The 21,968-nt window shown below is 44.2% G+C and overlaps 1 protein-coding gene across 1 annotated transcript in view; it reads left to right on the top strand.

Annotated features, from left to right (window-relative positions):
* Window positions 1-21,968, top strand: part of PARK2 (parkin RBR E3 ubiquitin protein ligase) — a 1,426,764-nt gene that overhangs the window by 1,177,033 nt on the left and 227,763 nt on the right. The window contains exon 8 of the mRNA XM_006882824.1: window positions 10,060-10,121. Coding sequence (XP_006882886.1) covers window positions 10,060-10,121 — 62 coding nt within the window. The remainder of the gene's footprint in view (window positions 1-10,059; window positions 10,122-21,968) is intronic.

Here is a 21,968-nt window from a genome sequence, read left to right as displayed (position 1 = left end):
ATTTGTTCTGTCTTTTCTAGATGGAAGACCATTGCCTTTTCCCTGAGAAAACAGGATAAACAGAAATTGGGGCGCTTTCTCCTCTGCTCACACTGCCATCTTTGCCAGCAGAGGCCATTTCTTCTCCCTCTCTCTCCCTTATTCTTTCCCCCTAATGAAACGCTGAAAGCCTATTTTGTTGTTGCTGTATTTTAAAATAATGTTATGAGGGTGCATAAAGAGAATCCAGAGATCGTAGCCTTGGATATTCAGCCTTTTGGGCTCACTGCATGATTAATGCTTTAACCTCTGTATTTCATTCTGGTTTTGTAGATTTGCTTTACATAAATGTTTAAGTCTCTACAATACTCTATTTTCTTGCACACAGATGAGAAATTTGCTCATGTTAGTGCATTTAATCTTAATACTCTGATGGTTAGAATACTATTGCACAAGAAACTTTGAACATGGGGCATTTCCATCTGCAAAACCCAAACCAGCTCCTGCTTTTGTTAAGCCTCCTTTGAAGTATGAAGAGAACTTTGTGGTGCATAAGGATTAAATGCTGTCATGTTGAACGTGGCATACGACAACCTCATTTGTGCCAGAATGCAACGGCCTCCCTAAGATTTTCGGTGTCTGATCCATACATCTCCAGATTTCCAGGCTTGTCTTCTCAGGAGCCATGTGGACAACAGTTAAAGCATCCCACTGCTAGCCAGAAGGTTCCTGGTTCAAAACCCACCAGCCCCTCCTCAAAAGAAAGATAAGACAGTCTATATCTCTATAGATGTGTGACCCCGGCAAGCCTACAGGACAGTTCTGCTCTGCTCTCAATAGGGTGGCTGCCAGTCAGAATCTACTCAACAAGACTTGACTTTCAGCTCTTCAGAAGGGCCGCTGGACATACTCAGCTGACCATGTTAACCATTCTGTACGTGGAGTCTCTGATCAAGACGAGGGATGACAAGGGCCTGTCAGTTACTGAAACCTGCTGCTGGATTCGTGATGTGATACCTGGGTGGTGAAACCCAAGTTCTTGAACACTTGGAGACCAGGTACAAAGCAGAAGCGGAGGCTGCCGGCCCCTCTCCTCCCACAGAAGCGTCCCCTTCCCTCTGCTTAGACCGCACTTGGAGCCGTCGGTGCTCCTCGGTGACGTCTTTGTGGAGAGTTTGCGTTCCGATCGCAGCCTGTTTTCCACCGTCCTCCATCTGCTGATTGCATACCCCAGTGATGCCCTTACTCTGTGTTTTTGCTGACTCAGAAGGCGAAGCAGAAGGTATAGCCAGCAATTGCTAGCTGTCCCTTTTGGGAGGAGTTTGTTTTCTTCTTTTGTGTTTGGATAAGTGGATGTGTTTGGGAATCTGGGACTTCATTCTTTATTCGTTATCGCCCTGATTGATTCTCTTTGTGAGCGTAACTACGTCAGAGACGCAATTAGAAATCACCAATGTGATGCAGCAAAAAACACCTTTCAGCTATTGCCAAGGTGAAAATGAATCATAAAGCTGTGTGATATCGAAGGGCTCATTAATTAGCTTGCGATTATTGTAGTTAGTAAAAGAGAAAATGAAAGAACCAGCCAATTTACAGCCTTAAATGTGTACATACCCTACATCTTCCTAAGCATATGAAGGCGCCTCATGTTTGGAGAAGTAAAAGGCCAACAAAATAGAAGGGGTTCAATCAATCAGAATGGGTGCCATGGCAACAGCATCACTCCAAGCACCTAGAATAAAGCTGGGTGCAATATTGAGAATTAGTCCATTTCTTCATAAAGGGATTGCAAATAACAAATTGAGATGCCTACTGTAATACAAGCTTGGAACCAGGAGTGGCATCCACTTCCACAATAACTTGCCTCTGGAAACCCTAAGAACCAGGAGAGAGGACGAAGGTTATGCAAATGTTCAGGTCTTTTGTTCATTGGGTTGCTGTGAGTCACCTAGGACTTGACAGCTCTTAACAACAACAGTATAATACAAGTGAGATCTGATGGCGTGGTTAGTAGGTACTCCATGCTTCTAACCCAAAGTCTTGGGCTCTCTGGTTGTTCTAATCCACCAGCTGCTCCTTGGAAGCTCATGAACATTCTCCTCTCATGTGGTTTACAACCTTGGAAGCCTGCTGGAAGATCAGCTGTGAGTGGGCTCTGACTCAATACCATAAGAGAGAAGATATAGTGCACATTAGTCTTATAGGAACAGTCCATATTTCCTTATTTGATTTGTTTACCAGGTGGGTCAGAGCTTCCCATTTGCCCTTTTCAGGACACATAGTGGTTTTGACCTTCTCATCTGGACAGCACTAGACAGGTGATCACATCCCACAGCATCAACTCTGAAACCTGCCGGAGAAGAGACTTGGCGTTTTCACTTGGTAAATCTGCTGCTAATTATTGGATTTCTTCTGATAGTGGAAATGACTCAACGTCTAACTTTTTTGGTTTCTTTTAACCACTCTACAATGTCTTTCAATTGGTGTATTTAGGCCATTCATTTTTTAGTAGTTGCCTTTGGGTTTATAATACATCATACTTGGAACAGCATGGTGGAGGGACAGCGCAGGAGAGGAAGACCCCAGCTGAGACAGGCTGACACGGTAACTGAGGGAATGGGGGTAGGCATGTCGGAGTCAGTGAGACTGGCTCAGGGTAGATGAGACTTCAGAGCTGCTGTGCACAGGGTCGCTATGAGTCACAGGCGAGTCGATGGCACAGAACAACCACCACCAAGAACCTCCTTCCATTTGCTCTTCCAAATTTCTGAGTCTGTAGAACGTCCTTAGATATTTCTTATGGGACATATCTGCTGGCAATGGCTTCTCACCTTTCATTTGTCTAAGAGTCTTTCTTTCTCCTCTTTTAAGGGATAATTTCTAGATACAGAGTTCTAGATTTCTGGTAATCTTTCTTTCAATACTTTAAGAATTCCATTCCCTTTCTTCTTGCCTGCATGGTTTGTGGAAAGAATTTTCTATAGTTCTTACCTTATTTCTCTATAGAGACAATGTCCTCCCACACCCAGACCCTTGAGTGTCTTTCAAGGTTTTTCTCTTTTCTTTTGTTTACACAATTCAAATACGGTATTTAAGGGGGTGAAGGAGCAGTATTTATCCTGCATATGTGTCCCCTAAGCTTTACAGACCTGTGGATGGATACTTGTTGTTGTTGTTGTTGTGTGCCGTCGAGTCGCTTGAGACTTATAGCAACCCTATGTACAACAGCCCTAAACTCTGCTCTGTCCTGTGCCAATCTCATTGTCTCTGACACACTCATCCCGATTACCCCGGTCACCGAATCAATCCACCTCATAGAGGGCCTTCCCCTCCTGTGCCTGCCCTCCACCCTCCCAAGCATGATGTCCCTCTCTAAGGACCAGTCTCTCCTTACAACATGACCAAAGTATGTCAGATGAAGCTTCAAAATCCTTGCCTCCAAGGAGCAGCCTGGTTTAACCCTCTCCAGGGTGAATCTGTTTCTTTTTTTAGCAGTCCATGGTACCCTCAGCACTCTTCTCCAACACCAAAGCTCAAAGGCATCGATTCTCCTTCTATCCTCCCTGGCCATTGTCCAGCTCTCTGACACATAACAAGTGATTGCAAAGATCATGGCCTGTACCAGACGCACCTTAGTCTCCAGAGACACACCATTGCTCTTCAGTACTTTAGAGAGGTCCCTAACAACAGACTTTCCCAACGCAATACGTCTTTTAATTTCCTGGCTGCTGGTGCCAAGAGTGTTGATTATGGATGGACCCTTACTTGCCTTTAATCGTAAACTCCAAACTCTCAGTGAATGCATTGTGTTAGTGTGGTTTTAAGTTTCGTTTGTAATTTGATATGGTTTGGTAGTTTATTTTTGGGGATATAGGAATGTTAAAAAAATATTCCCCATCTAGATTAACATTAGTCATTTCTTCAGTGTGTGACATTTCTATTTAGAAAAGGTTTCAAAGGAACTTACTGCTTTGTAATAGTCCTTTCTGATAGTGGTAAGCTCATTAATGTCATTCTTCTTTGTTGTTTTATTTTGTATCTCTAGCTTTTCCTTTTGTTCTTGTCATAAGGTTCCCATTCTCTGCTTATATTACGCATCTGTTCTTGCTCTTTGTCCACACTTTCTCCATTAACCATATTAGCATCTTAATCACAGTTCTTTAAAATTGTTCTTCCAGTACTTCCAATGTCACTCTCATGCCTTCATGAGCTGTGAGGATGACATTAGTATCATTAGGGAATAAGTTTACTTATTCATTTGGGGGAATATTTTGGTTTTATTTTTTCAGTCATTTGTGGTTGCAAAGCATCTGGATTTTATATGCATTCATAATAGGTGCTTGAAGTAGACTTTGCTCATATCTTTTGATAAAAAAACTGATTTATCCAGGACTGAATATGCAGTTAATGAAGACAGAACATCAGTCCAGGTCCTCAAGTCAATACCTCTTTCCAGAGGTGTGACCCTCTCAATGTCATTGTTTTTCTTCAGTGAGTTAGGCCTCCAATTACTGTTTTCAGATGGTAGCAATGGCTTTAAGATATTCTTTAGAGACGGTGTCCTGAGAGGACAAAGAAAGAGTTAAGATGGTATCTATATTCTCAAGGAGAAATCTTCGTGGAGCTTTTTTAAAGAGGAACTTATGCATATGTTTCTAGGTTGACGTGAACAAGCGGCAGAGCATTCGAGGTTAAAGAGAGCAGGAGAAGGAATGAAGAGTGAGGTCTACAAGAGCCACAAGGGGCTGGATTTGGATGGAGAAGCAGGAGTTGTTCTGAGAAGCTCTTCCCTGTTTCATCCTGGAAGGATCGAGGTGGAGATAGGCACGTCCGTGATTGAGGAGTGTAAAGCTGAGCAGTGTATACTTGCTAGTTACTGGAGAGTGTGTTCTATGGAAGCCGACTCTGAGATCAAATGTGGGTGCAGGATCTTCCCAGATACTCTCTCCCCAAACTGTTGAGAGTTCATTTTATGGCACTTCACTTTTACAAAAAATTGCAATTACATAACTACCTGGTCTTGATGACTTAAAGAAATACAAAGAGAAGGTATGCTCTTCTAGGGGAGAAATAACAGTGTGTGTTTTGCAACAACACATTTAAAAGACACTGTGTGCCTCACTGAGAAAGCATACCATGGCCACACTCCTTCCAGGAACTACACTCAGCATCTCAATCTCATAGGATGGTCCAGAGGCCTCACCAGTAAGGTGACATCTGAGCAAAGACTTGAAGGAAATGCGAGAGCCCTCCACGTGGATACAGGGCCAAATGTTTTCCCAGGATCAGCCACTGAAAGACCTAGAGGTGGGAATCTGCTTGCTGTGTTCAAGACTCCCTGCAAGGTCAAGAGGCAGGGAAAGGTTACTCACATGTGGGCAGGTGGTGGGGACCTTGCCAGCCACCAAGGACCTTGATAGTGCTCTTGTGAGAGGAGAAAACCACTGGGGGACAGCAAAGCCCCTCATGAACACATTCTAACAGAGCTTTCACTGTGACTTTGAGAAGAGGCATGGGCTCACGTTGGCAATGATACTGCACAAAGTTATGATAGATGTGTCTATGAACTGTTTACACTCTGTGAATGATTGAGGACACACACAAGTACATCCACACGGTTAAGATCCTATTTCACAGCATCTGTCTTCGCCAGGAGTCTCTTCTCCCTTTTTCTTACAGTACTGTGTTACTAGAGTACTCTAGAGTACTCTGGTCTTGTAGTATTCACTGCACTACATGCTGTAACTTGCATTTCCATCAACAAGTAAACCTCTCTCTGCACTGATGCGAAGGTCTTTCCATATGCAGGTCTTAGAGTTCCAGTTCCGTTATTTTTAAATCCCATCTTCACTGTGAGTTTGTTTCTTTCCATTGCTCACATCCCTGTTCACGTGATGAGCATAGTTACAGACCCATCTCCACTCTTCTTTCTTTTCAATGCCTTGACCCCGTTCCCGCTCCTGTCGTCGACAGCCCGTGTGCTATATCTATCCTTGTTTATCATACGCACTGCACCTACCAGGTGTTGGGGTAATTATCTAGTCTTCTGTTAGAGATGTTTATATCTGAGCTATCACTGACATCAATCCTTTCCGCCGTATCTTAGGACAATCCAAGAATATAAATTGTGAAGATAAGCTAATTTTAGATTCTGTTTCATACTCTGCCTCGAATTCAAATAAGCCAAATTAGTTCTTCTCAAATTTGGTTATAAAAGAATAATTAAGGAGAAAGAAAAGAATCCTCTCAAATTCTCTAAGTTTGAATAAAATCGAGGGTTTTGTCTTAAATATACATACACATACAAATCTAGACTTTATGTATCACAGGTGGTTTTTTTTCCTAACAGCCAGAAATACTAAACGGAAATTTATAAATGAAATATGAGCAGAAGTATAAAACTACTGTTGTTATTGTTATGTGTCATCTAGGTGGAACAAACTCATAACTGACCCTCCAGCGGGTTTTCAGAAGCAGCAAATCACATAGGAAGGAGACAGCCAATCTTTCTCCTGTGGAGCATCTGGTGGATTCGAACTCTGTTCCTTCGGGTTGCTAGAACAACTCCTTACCACTAGGGAATAGTGAGCCTGTGGACTACAGATCAGAACCTCCCCTGTCCTATATCACCCTGACATGTCTGACACGCCCAAGCCCGTCGGTGATCAGTCCAGCTGGTCACCGTGTCAATCTAGCTCGAAAGGAGAGTCCAAAAAGAAGAGGAATCTGATCAGCTGTCGGACGTTAGTATGTATGTGATGTTATTTTGCAGGAACTGCATCACTGCTTGAGAGTAGTGGAGGTCCAGTGGGAGCCCTGGGTTCAATTCCCAGCCAGTCCTCTTCATTCATAGCCACCACGCACCTCTCAGCAGAGTTTAGTGCATTGTTGCAGTGATGAACAGCTTTTAGTAGAGCGTATAGACTATGACACATTGACAAGAAAGCCCCGCAGGTCTCCTTCTGAGAAGTCGGTCCTGAACCTTGAGACAGTGCCCCGTACTGTATGTGGGCCACCCTGGACCAGGCAACGTTGTCCTCTGTCATGTGTGGGTCACTTGACCAGGTAACATTGCCTTCTATCATGTTGTGTCACCTGACTGGGCAACATTGTCCACCACCATGTGTGGGTCACCTGACCAGGCAACATTGCCTTCTATCATGTTGGGTCACCATGGACCAGGTCAAGCCCAGTTCTCTGAGCCCATGTGCCCACAGCTGTGTCCTGGCCCAGTCCTCCCCTAAGCCGCCCCATGCATGTCCTATTCCCCTTCAGCCCTCCTCGTGGGAATGTGTCATGTGTATGGGGTCTGCCTGGAGGCTTGTTCATTGCCTTTTAGAAAACCAGTATACTGCTTTAAAAATACAAACCAACAGAAAACCCTCTGTGTTATTGTGCTTGGAACCAGTCAAGGACTGGCTCAGCAGTGGTGTTTCACAGGCTGTCACCTCTTTAGCGGAGCTGGAGCCAAAACCCCAGGGAGGACCCACCTTTGGGTTTGCTGCACATTCCCCACAGCCTCGGCCCACCATGCTCTGGTTTCTTCTATGTGAGTCTGAACTGTGGGTCTTCAAAGGCAGCAAATCACACGGGAAGAGATAGCCTGTTGCAGCTGGTAGATTTGAACCACCCAATCTTTGGGTTGGTAGCGCAGCTCTTTACCACTAGGCCACCAGAGCTCCCTGCTTAGTTTCTAAGAAATCGAAAACACAATAGCTAACTGGAAGATCAATGTGCATCACAATTATTAGGTTAAATTGTGGCCGAATGACCCAGTATAATATACTTGTGCTAACAGAAACGTCTCTTCAGAATGGCAGCCCTACATTTAAAGAATTCCCCCCCACCCCAGCCCCCCGTAAAAGAAGCCACAGTCTGCAGTTCTTTGTCCTCAGAGTCTAGTCTGAGAAGCACTCAGCTCCCTCCTCAGATGTCAAGGATGAAGCTCTCTCCTGCTCTGTGGCCTTACGTGTTCCTTTGACATTTAATAATACATTTTGTTTCCTATCAGAACCTCCTCTTCTCGAGGGTGGCGTCACCTTCTTTGCGTTTTTCTTCATCTTTTCCATTCGTTAGTGAACAATTTTTAAGCACATTCTCAGAGTATGAAATGCTTCCTAAGATGAGAAACTAAAAATAGGTTCCAGCATTTGCCGTGACCATAGAATTTCAGAGCCGGACTCATCCAGTCAAATCCTCTCTCAAATATCCAGCATAAGTAGCCATCATGCGTCACTGTGAAACCCAGTTACTAGCTCAGAAGGCAATGCTTCACATACTTATGCTTGGAACGCCTTTATATTGATTCAAAATCTACCTGCTGTAAACATTTACTGCTTGTAACGGTCACTTTTAGAACAATATATAAATCTAATATCTCTTGCACTACAACAACAGAGAGAGAGATCAGTTGGCCTAGTGGACAGAAAGTGATGCTACCAAGCCAAACGTGGGTGACTCTATTCCGCGGCCCTCAGGCCGGTTTTTAATTGTTTTTGGTCAAACATTCTTCTAGGTCGTATAGCCCTGGTCTGTCCACTTGCTGTACAGAGGTAACTTGTGGTTGCTGTAACGCCGAACACTGTGACACTGATGTGTCAGATGCGATAATGGTTACCCATAGTGGACAGTGTTTGGTGGAGCTCCCCGATTAAAACAAGCTTGGAAGCAGGAGTGGCATCCACTTCCATAAATAGCTTGCCTCTGGAAACCCGATGAACCTGGAGAAAAGAGGAAAGTCACACAAGCGTTGAGGACTTTAGTTCATAGGGTCGCTATGAGTCTCCTACAACTCGACGGCACTCAACAACAACATCTCTTGCAAACGACAACCATGGAAAGATAGCGGCCACATCATCTCACCCAGACAAATGCCCTCAGAGCATTTCAACTCTCCTTCCATCATGGTGTTGAGTAATAGGGGAAATTAGTCATCATTTTTCTGGTGCACTTTGCAATAGTTATGATTTCTGTAATAATAAAACTCCAGCAGATTCTGTTACCTAGACTTCTTATATCAAAGAAATGAACTTTTCTATTTTATTACTGACTGCAACTTTTTTTTTTTACTATGGAATAATTTTCTTGAGAAGCAAGTCCCACTGGCCCTAATGAATTTGATCTATTATTTTTAAGAGAAGAACAAAAGTCAGAAGGGCGGGTGGGAAGCGGCGTTGAATGGAGCTAGAAAGTCAGGCCAGAACCCTTCCCCCGCCCTTCTCTGATGCCACCCTGTGCAGCCTCAAGTGCTGGATCTTCATGGCTGGGTGCTAGTCAACCCCCTTGGAAGGATCTAGAAATGACTAACCTCAAACAGCATGCTGTGGACATGAGACATCCAGATGACCATTCGTAACCTCGGTCTTGAGGGTAAAAGTACATAATCCACGATCTGGAGACTTCTGGAGACCGTTCAGTCCCTCCAGTCCTGAAATCCTGGCTCTGTTTAGGGTTGAGGAAGGGAGCAGTGGTGGGCAGTGGTGGACCTCTGCCTTCCGTGTGGGAGGTCTGGGTCCCATGCCCACCAGCGTGCCTTGTGTAAGCCACCAGCCACGCATCCGCAGAGGCCTTCTGTCACTGTGATACAGGGCAGGTTTCAGCAGAACTTCCAGAGTAATAGAGATTAGGAAGAAAGACCTGCTGAGTTGTTGATGGCTCAGTCAGTGAGAACCCTGTGATCTGCTCTCGTCCCACTGGTCTGCTCTTCAGCCAGTCATGCGAAGGGCAGCGGCTCATTCCCTCCTGAGCAGGTCGCCTTAGGGAGGGGCCAGCCCAGTGGAAATGAACAAGCACAGAGCTGCACGCCGGGAGCGTGTCCAAGGGCCAGAAGTGAGGTGTGCTGCCACAAAGGCCTGACATAATCAGCACAGGAGAAACCACCGGGCTGGTGTCACCCAGAACCTTCCTTCAGGCCCATCAGGAGCCAGGCAGAGGCACAGCTCCCAGGGTTTGTCCTCTGTTCTAGCGGATGAGTCAGTCTGCTTTTCAGGCACATATCTGTCACCCACGCTGGTCACCAGCATTGAGAGCGGGTCCTCACAGCATGGTGACGTTTTCGTGATGACTTCTTCTCTCCCGCAGCTGGCTGTCCCGACTCCCTGATCAAAGAGCTGCATCACTTCAGGATTCTGGGAGAAGAGCAGGTGAGTCACCCTCGCCCCGTGCCATCAGGGTGTCAGGAAGGAGAGACGCTAATGAGATGCTTTGGGGTCCCCTGGGGGGAGCAGAGCCTGTCTTCCGAAATGAGGAAGAAAAACATGCTGGAAGGATATGAGAGGACACTGTCTCCCCCTTCTGTCCATCAGACCTGACAGGTTATTAATTGCTACATCTGCTATCTGCCAGGCTCTGTGTCTGTGATTTCCAGCAGTAAACAGGCACTCTGATGTGACAGGTCCACAAACACACACATGCATCAGTGAATGATGCCCTGGGGCCCTGGGACACCTCCACTTGGTGCCTCTGGGTGGAGGGCATGCCTTTCTCATCTGATTCTTATACTGGGTGTATGCCATATCTACTTCTCAGTCCCCACATCCTCTGTAGGTACCATGAACGCACTTCTCCCCAGAGACAAACTGACTTCATATTTACAGTATACAGTAGATTATTTAAATGCTGTGTTGTGCTCAGTGAGATATGTCATATTTAAATAGATGTGCTAAGTAAATGAGTCAGGGTGCTCAAGTATTTAAGTGAGTTTGGGTGGGAGAAGATTACACAGACACAGGCACACACATATGGACATATGTTTTGACTGTGAGAGAAAGAAATCTTTCGCTCTTTATAAAATTAAACCTACTGCCATCAGTTCCTTCCCCTGGCATTTGACCTTGCAGCAGATTTCCAAGACTGAAAACCTCAACAAGAGAAAACCAACTCATCTTTATTCCTGCGAGCTGGGAGCGGGCTCAGAGTGCAGAACTTTTGGTTAATAACCCAACACATAACCGACTACGTTGAATCAAGTTACTGTGTCACGTCATCCTTCAACTGTGTACACCAACCAGTTAACAACTTACAGGTTCGCTTCCCGATTGCAATCTTTAATATGTGTTGTTGCTGTTGTTGTGATGTGCCATCAAGTCACCGGTGACTCATAGTGACACTATCTATATACATTAGCTCAGAAGCCTCACCTGTCCTGGGCCAATCTCATCATCTTCGACAGACCTAATCCCATTTCTCCAGTCACTGAGTCAATCCACCTCATCAAGGGTCTTCCTCTCCTATGCTGTCTCTCCACCCTTCTAAATGTGATGTCCCTCTCCGAGGAATGGTCCCTCCTGGCCACATGTGCAAAGTATGTGAAACAGAACCTTAGAAGCCTTGTCTCCAGGGAGCAGCCTGGTTTCACCCTCTCCAGGACAGACCTGTTTGTTCTCCTAGCAGTCCACAGTATATTCAACACTCTTCTCCAGCGCCACAGCTCAAAGGCATCGATCCTTCTTCTGTCATCCTTAGTTATTGTCTAGCTCTCTGATGCATAGCAAGTAATTGCAAAGACCATGGCCTGTATCCGACGCACCTTAATCTCCAGACTGACATTGTTGCTCTTCAGTACTCTAGAAAGGTCCCTGTATTAGACTTTCCCAATGCAATTTGTCTTTTGATTTCTTGACTGCTGGTGCAAAGAGTGTTGAGTGTGGAGCCAATCAAGCTCAATTTATCAACAATCTCAATCACTTCTCCTTCTCTCATGAAGCTGCTAATTGGTCCAGTGGTGAGAATCTTTGTTTTCTTGAGGTTGAGCTTCAATTTATATTAAAGACTAACTACAGTCCTTGACCTTCTGCAGTAAACGCCTCATCTCCTCTTTAGTTTCAGCAAGCAGGGTTGTGCCATCTGTATCACACAGGTTGTTGAGTCTATTGCCAATCCTGGTGCCACGCTCCTCCTCCTAAAGGTTTTTGATGTACACACATATATAATGCACACTTGAACCATAAAGGGGTGCTCTGGCGGGGGTGGCCCATAGGTTACTGTGCTCCTAACCCGGAGCTGAGCCTCTGTGGATGACCAAACCCACCGGCCGCTCAGTGGGAGACCTCTGGGTAACGTCATGCCTGTAAATCTGTGAGGACGGAGCCTTCGGCAGCGTGCAGAGGGCCAGCTGTGAGTCAGGCCCACGTCAACAGCAACGGGTTGTTGGTTTTGTTTTTGTTTGTCATTTTGGTTTGTACTTAATGAGAAAATGTGCAAATGGAGATGAAGTCATTTGGTTTTGTCAGGAAATTTTGTGGTTGCTGTGTGACAAAATAAGATTACTCATTTCTAATAAACAATCAAAAGCAGAAAAGGGTAAAAACAGGGGAGGTTGAGAGGTGTAAATATTTCCACCTCGTGGAATTCCCACAATGCAGTCAGTCCTTTGCTCCATATTATGGCATTCCAGAATTCTGTGCATGTCCCAGCACAAGAGGGATCCAAGCACCCTCCATTGCCAGCCATAGGAATTGGAAATGGGTTCCCTCTGACACACCTGTCTATAAAAATCACTGTACCTCCCGGCCATTGTTCAGGGGAAGATCAGAGACTTCTTCAGGTGAGAAGCATCGATTGTTATCTGGGCCATCTCTGAGCACCTTCTCTTGGAACTAGCACCAGTATTTGCAAATAGTTTCCAGATTTGTTTGAGAGTGGTTGGGTGACTAGGAGAGAGAAACCATTTATAATTATCTCTGTAACTTTGCATAAACCCCAGGCCACTTTGCATTCTTCTAGGAACTTAGATAAGCCATGATCAAAATCAATATCAATCTGATTAGTTGTGCAACATGACAGCAGAATGCCTTCCAGCAATATTGATCTTTACGTCCTGAGAAACCATGCATCCACCCTCCCTTCTATCCTACCCCTCAGTAGATGCGTGCCGGGCACCAGCTCTCCTCTCTGAGGACGTTGAAGTGGGTCATCGAATCTCCTCCACATCACATGGCAGCTCTGTCTGTGTGACAGCGGCCAGCCGCCCCCCAGGATCTCCTGGGCCTCGGTCTTTACAGGACTCAGTGGGTCTCCCAGCCTTTTCTGCCTTGGAGTGGCTGGTGGGTTTGAACTCAGGACATTGTGAGTAGCAGCCAAATGCTAAACCATTGCATTCTCTAGACTTCTCAGGCTCTAGACATGTTGTTGTTGTTGTTGTTGTTCGGTGCTATTTGAGTAGGATTCATAGTGACCCTGTGAACAACACTGTCCTCTCCTGTGCCGTTCTCATTACCTCCGACAGGCGTGAGCCCATTGCTGCAGTCACTGTGTCCATCCATGTGATTGCGGGTCTTCCTCTCTTTCACTGACCCTCCACTTTTCTAAGCATGAGGTCCCTCTCCAGACACCATGCCCAAAGCGAGAGGTGAAGCTTTACCATCCTTGCCTCCAAGGAACGCTCTGGTCACACTTTCTCTAATACATCTCTGCCTGTCCTTTCTGCAGTCCATGGGATAGTCAGTACTCGTCTCCAACACTGCAGCTCAAAGGAATCGATCAGAGGACTCATTCTAGTTGAGGAAGACACACAAGCGTCTCAGTCAATGTGACTACCGCCCAGTGGAGGGCCCTCGCTCCCACCACTCCTTCCAGGGGGTTTGGGCAGCTTCACCAGGCCGTGGAAACACTTGGCTCTCTCTCTGGAGGCTGGAGACAACTTTGTCACCCACTGCAATGGGCTTTTACATTAATATGTGTTCTGAATGGCTTTGACAAATCCTCTAACTTGACTTTTCCATTTATATTAAAAGGAGAGGAATGCTGAGGTGACTCTTCAAACACTGAAGAAACCAAAAGATTGCAAAGTGAGGGGCTAAAGAGCACGCTAAAAATGTTTTCAGTACTATTTACACGATATCAATAGATTGAATGACTAGCAATAAATCCAGAGGCTACTGCCTTGGAGTTCACTTTAACTCATGGTGACCCCACAGGATGTCACAGAACTTCCCCACCAGGTAGCACACTTCACCACCCTTCTCCTGCAGAGCAGCTGGTGGCCGTATCTGAATGATTAAACCTGGGTGTCAGTAGTGTCCTGACTTGTGCCGGAGCAGGCACTAAAATGGGTGTAATATCCACGTGGATGAATGAACTTGGAAGCAGGAGCGGCATCCACTTCCTAAACCACACGCCTCTGGAAACTCCATGAACCTTCATAAATGTCAATAGTTGTAGAGGGGCTTTTGTTCATAGGGTCACTATGAGTCATGCTCAACTCAAAGGCATTCATCATTAACAACAACAATAACAACATTCAGTTGGATAGTGAATTGATAAGACCTACCCAGATATTCAAGCAGCATCTAGAAGAGGCCGTGGCACCAGATATGATTGCAGATATCTGAAGGTTTCTGGCTGAAAACAAAGAGTACCAGAAAAAAATGTCTATTTATATTTTATCATCTATGCAAAGGTATTCAACTACACGTATCATAAAAAATTATGACTGACATTGAAAAGAATAGGAATCTCCAAACACTTAATTGTGCTCACGCAAAACCTACACCTAGACCAAGAGAATGTTATGTGAACAAAGCAAGGGAACACGTGAAAAAGAATGTATACGAACTTTATAAATTTTATAACTAAACCAGTATAAATTTTTTTTTAAAAAAAAAGCACCAGACTGCAGCTTTGTTCACAATAGCAAAGAGTTGTAAACAACCCAAATACCCATCAACAAACGAATGGATAGAGAAGCTGTGGTATATCCACACAATGGAATACTATATTGCATTGAAAAACAAGGAACTCATGAAATAGTATTCAAAATGGGTGACCCTGGAGGACATTATGCTGAGTGAAATATCTCAGTCACAAAAAGACAAATACTGCATAGTGCCACTGTTGTAAAGTAAGACTGACATTGGAGTTGGGGGGAAACCAAGAAGGGATAATTAATGTATGCTACATTGAAACAGATGAGGGAAAGAACTGTTTGGGAGGAATATATGATTAAGTATTATTGTCATGACAAGAGTCCAGAATGAAAGCTGCATAGTGGAGTGGACTGGGGGATGGGGGAACTGTATAACAATGAAAGATTTTTTTAATTTTATTTTTTTACTTTTCAAAGAGAAAAGCAAACTGGGGGGAGGGATGGGCCAGGAGGAAAGTGTGCACCAATGAATGAATGGAAATCCAAATTCTCTAAAGTTTCACGAAAATAAATTTAACAAATTTTAAAAAGAGGGGGAAGCACAAAAAAGAAAGAAGAAACGTGTGTCAGGGTTGTAGCCTCTCTCCATACCTGTTCAGTGTGTGTGCTGAACAAATTATTCGAGAAGCTGGACTCTATGAACATTGTGGCATCAAGACTGAAGTAAGCGTCATCAACAACCTTCATTATCCAGATGGCGCAACCTTGCTTGCGGAAAGTGAAAAGGATTTGAAGTACTTGCTACAGAAGATCAAACACTACAGCTTTCAATATAGACTGCATCTCAACAAGAGGAAAACAAAAATCCCCACCATTGGACCCATAGTCAGAATCATGATTGGTGGAGAAAAGATTCAAACTATCAGTGACTTCTTTTTTTTTAATTTAGTTTGTTTATTTTTCATTTCAATGAACATCTACAGAGATTTTGGAATTCCATTCATTCATTGTTGCTCCCTTCTCCCAGCACAGTGACTTCTTTTTACGTGGATCCACAATCAATACACTTGGTACTAGCAGTCAGGAGAACAGAAAATGTATTGCAATGGAAAAGTCTGGATTCAGGCACCTTTCCAAATTATTGAGGAACAATGATGTCAGTTTGAGGACTAAGTTGCACCTCATTCAGGTCATGATCTTTTCAGCCACGTGCTATGCATCTGAGAGCTGGACAATGAATAAGGATGGCAGAAGAAGAATTGTCTTTGATCGGTGGTGTTGGAGTGTTGAATACCCCATGGGCTACCAAAAGAACCAACAGTAGTGCAGCCAGAGTGCTCTGTGGAGGCAAAGATGATTCATCTCACATATGTTGCTCATATTGCTAAGAGAGGCTATTCCTTGGAGAGAGATATCATGCTTGGAAAGGTGGAGAGATGATGAAGGAGAAGACCCTAAACCAGGTAGATGAATATGGTGACTACAAAAATGGGCTTGAGTGTGTCAAAGATTAGGAATGGAATGGGATAGAACAGGGCTCAGATCTCTTCTTCATAGGGTCCCTATGAGTCACACTTGACTTGATGGCACCTAACAACAACAACCAGAACCACTCATTTTTTGGTTAATTGTTGCATAAGTAGTACTGGCGGTAGAAATGCTCATCAGCTACCTAATACCTTTATATGGAATTGTTTTCCTTTCTTCACTAATCTTCAATTTAAAATTCATTGACCTTGATTTAGAACCCTGTTGTAGCTGACCTTCCAGAAAGTTTTCAGAGGCTATAAGTCACACAGATTTCCCATCCTTCTACATGATTTCCAAGGTCTGGATTAAAACTAAAGTTTTCAATGCTATGCACCACTGTTTGTTGTTACTGCCATCAAGTGCCATCAAGTCAACTGGGATTCATAGCAACCCTAGTACAATAGCTCTGAACCCTGCTCTGTCCTAAGCCAGCCTCCCAGTCTCACTGACTCCAACACACCTACCCACATTATCCCAGTTACTGTGTTAATCCATCTCATCCAGGGTCTTCCTCTCTTGTGCTGCCCCTCCACCCTTTCAAGCATGGTGTCTTTCTCCAGTGACTGGTCCCTTCTGGCAACATGTCCAAAGTATGTGAGACAGAACCTCAGAATCCTTGCCTCCAGTGAAAAACTTTATTTCACCCTCCCTGGTACAAACCTGTTACCTTCCTTAAATAAAATTAAAACTCTTTGGACTTTAGAATAACACATTTCCTCTAACTCCTTGGCTATGACTCTGATTTCTGTTTACAATTCATATTCATAAAGTACCTATCATTTCCCCAAGTCCAGACTTCTGGGCAACGAAATCAATCATGATTAGGCAGCTGGAGCCATGCCAAGTTTGAGATGAGTCCCTTTGAGAAAGCAGGCTGGTATCTGGCATCGCTGCCACGATGGTGAGCTTAGCTGGCTTCTGAGAAAATAGGTGTGATATTTGAAGGCTTTGAATTTGAAGAGTTTCAAAGAAATTGCATTTTAAGTCAAAAGTATCTGCACCTTTTCTAGCACTCTCCACCGTAGGTTTAATCTCTAGAATTTTAAGGAAATAACCTTTATTTGATCAACACATATTTATAGGCTATGTTTGTAGGTAGTCGTACTCATATGGGAATTGTACATAGATTAAGGTGCAGTGGTTTGAACAGAACAAAGAGTGACTGCATAGTTTGAAATCAGGAAATGTATGCATCGTGATTGGATCCTTTCACCATCCCTATTCAGCCTGGATGTAGGCGAGTAAACCCATCAGCTGTGCTCTATGAAGAAGAATGTGGCATTAGGTTTGGAGGAAGACTCATCAAAAACCTGTGATATATTGGTAATACAGCCTTGCTTGCTGAAAATGAAGAAGACATGGAACACTTACTGATGAAATTAAAAGAGCATAGCTTTCAGTATGTATTATACCTCAACGTAAAGAAAACAATCCTCACAACTAGACCAGTAATCAGTGTCACAATATATACAGAGAATTTTATCTTTGTCAAAGATTTAATTTTGTTTTACTCCACAACCAATAACTACAGCAACATCAGTCAAGAAATCAAGCGCTAAATTGCCTCGGACCAACATGTTTCAAAGGACTACTTTAAAGTATACTGATGAGCAAAGGGAGCTCTGGTGGCTTAGTGGTAAGGACTTATGTTAACAACCCAAAGGTATGAGGTTCTAATCCACCAGCTGCTCTGAGGAAGAAAGACGAGCAGCCAACTCCTGTGCAGCTTATTTCCTCTGAAAACCAGATGGACAGTCAACTGTGAGTCAATACTGATACATAACAACAGCAACAAAGATCAAGGAAGGATGTCATTTTGAGGACCAAGAGATGCCTAACAGGTGTGTGAGTTTTTGAATTGTGGTGTTGGCAAATAATAAAGAATGTATCATAAACCAACACAATAGTAAACAGTTCCTCCTTGGAGGAAGTGCGGCTGGAGTATCCCATGTAAACAAGCATGGTGAGACTTGAGCTCATGTATTCTGGCATGTTATCTGGAGGGACAGTTCCTGGAGAAGGACGTCATGCTTTGTAGAGAATCAGCAAAATAAACAAGGAAGACCTTCAGTTAGATGGATTGACAGTGACAGCGGCAGTGATTCAAGCTCAGCTGTGACTGTGAGATTCGTGCAGAAATGGGCAAGGTCGGGCTCTGTTGTATGCAGGGTTGCCAAGAGTCTGTGTGAGTGATACATAGCAAGCTAAACAAAGAGTGCCATTACTAATCATGATCAATGCTAAGGTGGAAACAACTGTGATTGAGATGTACTTGAGATAAGGGATCAAAAGCCCCTAAACTCTATAGGTTTAGAGGCAACAGCTGTTGAATGAGCTAGGGTCTCGAGAGTGAGTCAAAGAGTGTTCTGAGAACTTACTGAGGAAGGGGTGCGCTTGCCTCATTTGAGCCACTAAATGAACCCTGTGTGGCTAGAAGACAGCCAGTGAGAGCCAGGGAAGGTGAAGGCCATCAAAGCCATCGTCAAGGGCTTAGACTTTATTCTATGTGACGTGGAAGTTGATGCCATCTGAATTACACTTGAAGAACACAATCTTCCTGAAGTATCAAAATTACTTGAATTAAGGTGGTTGGCATAGGAAATAGAAAAATGTGAAAATTCAGAGGTAGATTAAATTTAGTGATTGATTTGACTGTGAGTCAACGAAATGAAGGAATTCTGAGTTTGTGCTTTACTGAATGAAAAGAAAATAAGGGAGACAGAAAGGAGCCTGGTGTAGACAGAGAATATGAAGCTTCTTTTGTGAAAGGGGCTTATTAAAACAAACAAACAAAAAGCCCTATGCCCATTAAGTCAATTTCAATTCATAGGGACCCTTTAAGACAGTAGAGGACCACCACACAGGGTTTCCAAGGTGATACCTTCAAAGAAGCAGACCACCTCATCTTTCTCCCATGAAGTAGCTGATAGGTTCATGCCACCAACCTTTAGACTAGCAGACTAATGCTTTAACCACAGGCTCACTCACTATGGGTCTGTTAGCTTGAGAAATCATATTTGTCTGAACAGGGAGGTTCCTGGGTTTATAAGCTGATTCTGCTAAAACCATTTTTAGGAGATTGTAGTCAAACAATATATACCCACCTACAGCCTTCTTTCTGCTGTATACCCATCAGGAAAGTACTATTAGAGGACATTCAGAAAACTCCAGAAGTGTTCAACATGAAGCCACTGCAAGAACTACCAAGCCACTGTAGGAAGTGCCAAGCCACTGTAGGAACTGCCAAGCCACTGTAGGAACAGTGAGAACTCCTGCAAAGAACACAGTGTGTTTGATGTCTGTCACCATTCCTGTCCTTATCATGTGCTGCAGTATGGGGAAGGGATAGCTAAGACCTTTGCTTTTAACTTTCTGTCTGAAAGATTCTACAGCTCCTAAGATTGGGAAACTTTAAGGCATTATGTCATTTGAAACATCTTGTTTTTTTAGAAAGATTTAAAATGCCCTCACCATGCAAGACACAGTGCTCTAATTGTTTCTGAAGTGTTGTTTGAGCTGTTTACTCATTGCATTTCATCTCAGGGATGGTGGTAAAGAATCATTCTACATGATAAACAAGGTCTGCCCCTATCTGTCACCAGCTCACCCCATCAGTAGACAGCAGAGGTTCAGGGTGAAAGAACACTATTATTAATGGACAGATACTAGTACCCATGACATGGCAGCCGTCACCCCACCACCACCACCACAAGCCGCCATGTGCACACTCAAGCCAACCAGGGCCAACCGTCTGCAAAAGAACGATGGCTGAGACAAAGCATGGTTTTGTCTTGCTTTCATTCTAATGCATACAGAAAACAGGACAACCTGTGCAGAACACGGGGAGAAATTAAACATAAATTAGTGTTTCTCTGAACAGTTAATGTTAGATTTTTTTTTATCTATAAAGAATGTTCTGTAATAAATTATTTTGCTTTAATTTATAAAGGACTACTTTTTTTTTATTTTAGAAGAAAGGAAATGGAATCGGCTTGGTATTTAGGGCGGAAAGTGTGTTCTTTAGAAGGGGCACTAATGGGGGACCTGGGGTCTCTCCTGTATAGAAGTCAGCAAAGGATGGCTGGGGTTCCATCTGTGACTCCAGGAATTGAAGAAACCTTTAACTAGGGACAGAAGGTTAGCACTTTGGCAAGTATTCCTGGGTGAAGGGAGGCTCTGTCCAGACTCGCTGCCTCAAAAGTGTTGAAGGACCCCAGCCAGAGGTTCTCTGCACAGGGTCCCTAAGATTTTATAGAAGCTACAACTTGAGAGAGAAGCAAAGGAGTTCTATCTGTCTCTGTCTAAAAGCTCTGGTGAAACCTGTCCACCACGGGTGATCCTGCTGTTATTTGAAATAATCCTGACATCGCTTCCAGCATCACAGCCAGGAAGCCTAACCCTGGAGGCTGTAAGCCGGTAACAGGAAGCCAGCACTTCAGCCTGACGGACAAGGGGTGGGCAGAGGCCCAGACAGTAATGCTGCTTTGAGCTGTACTTAAGCGCCCTCAAGAGGACAGTGCGGAAATCCCACAGCACCACCCCACCCACCTCTCAGGAATGAACGTTTGGATGGACATCACCCAGCTCCAGGATTGGACAGTAGGGAAACCCCATGGCATCACCTTCCCTCCTCTGAGGCCTGAATGTTTGCAAGGATGCCACCCAGCTCCAGGATGGAACAGTGGAGAAATACCCCAGCAACCTCACCCCACCCTTCTGTCAGGCCTGAACGTTTGCAAGGATGCAGCTCAGCTGCAGGATTGGTGACAGGCGTGACTCACCTGAGGGGACACTTGCCAGATTTTACAGACTTCACATTTACTCCGCATCCCTCTACTCCAGGCTCTTACATTCCTGAAAAATGTAGATTTCTTCTTGCTCACTTTTCCATGACAGTATGCAAAATAAGCGTTGGGATGAAGAATTCTGGCCTAGATCAGGATGTAGCTCCCCATATAGCAGGTCTGGCTGGTGGTCAGGGAGGGGGGACACATGGACAGAGTGCCCTGGAGCCTGACCGCCACCTCTGACCCGTCTGCTGTATTAAGCTGTCCAGGGCCTGCAGGTGAGAGGAAGCTAATTGGCCCATGTGGACACTGAGCATCTGTCCTTGGTTACGTTAGAGAGCCACAGTCCATCTCAGTCATCCACTCTTGTTATCCACCCAGACCTCCACCCGTTATCCACCCCGTGGTTCCCTGGGCCAAGCTGCCTGCCTGCATCCCATCAAAACATACCATGTGTTTGATTAGACTTTCCACAGACCATTACTTAGGGTCTTACAACTGATCAGAACATCAGTAAATGTCATATTTGAAAATTCGTATTTCCTGTTCTGTAGAGAATTCATGAAGATATATGTAAGGACTGAATACTCTTTGAGTAAATAAAATATAAAGCATAGCAATAAGTTAAGTTTTACCCAGATACGTCCTACCTGTGTTTTTAAATGTCGTCTCATGAAATGCAGGAGGAAATATATTCTATTTTTTCCCCCTAGGTGTGAGCCGTTTGCTTTGTTAACACTGATATTTACTTTCAAAATATCTTCTAAGTATTATACCGTCAACCCTAAATTGTCTTAATTAGCTGTTGGTGGATTATCTCTTTATGAAAGTATATGTAGAGATTAGCAAACTGGTTTTAATGATAGCTTAAAATGTTAATATCTGCACACACACAGATCCTCGCCTACTGCACATTCCAAAGGCAAACACTGCATAACCGATTGTGAGACAGCCCGCTGCTCTGAGCTCCTCTGAGAATTCATTCTATGCAGATCTACACTGCAGATGACTCACACCCTCCAACCTAGCCCTGCCTTTAAAGCACTACCTGCTGTCACTAAGCAGAGACACTCCCAGAAGTAACGCTG

This window comes from Elephantulus edwardii, unplaced genomic scaffold (genome assembly GCF_000299155.1).
Source record: "Elephantulus edwardii isolate Elephantulus edwardi_28Jun2011 unplaced genomic scaffold, EleEdw1.0 scaffold00024, whole genome shotgun sequence".
Classification (NCBI taxonomy): Eukaryota; Metazoa; Chordata; class Mammalia; order Macroscelidea; family Macroscelididae; genus Elephantulus; species Elephantulus edwardii.
This window is presented reverse-complemented; position numbering and strand designations above follow the sequence as displayed.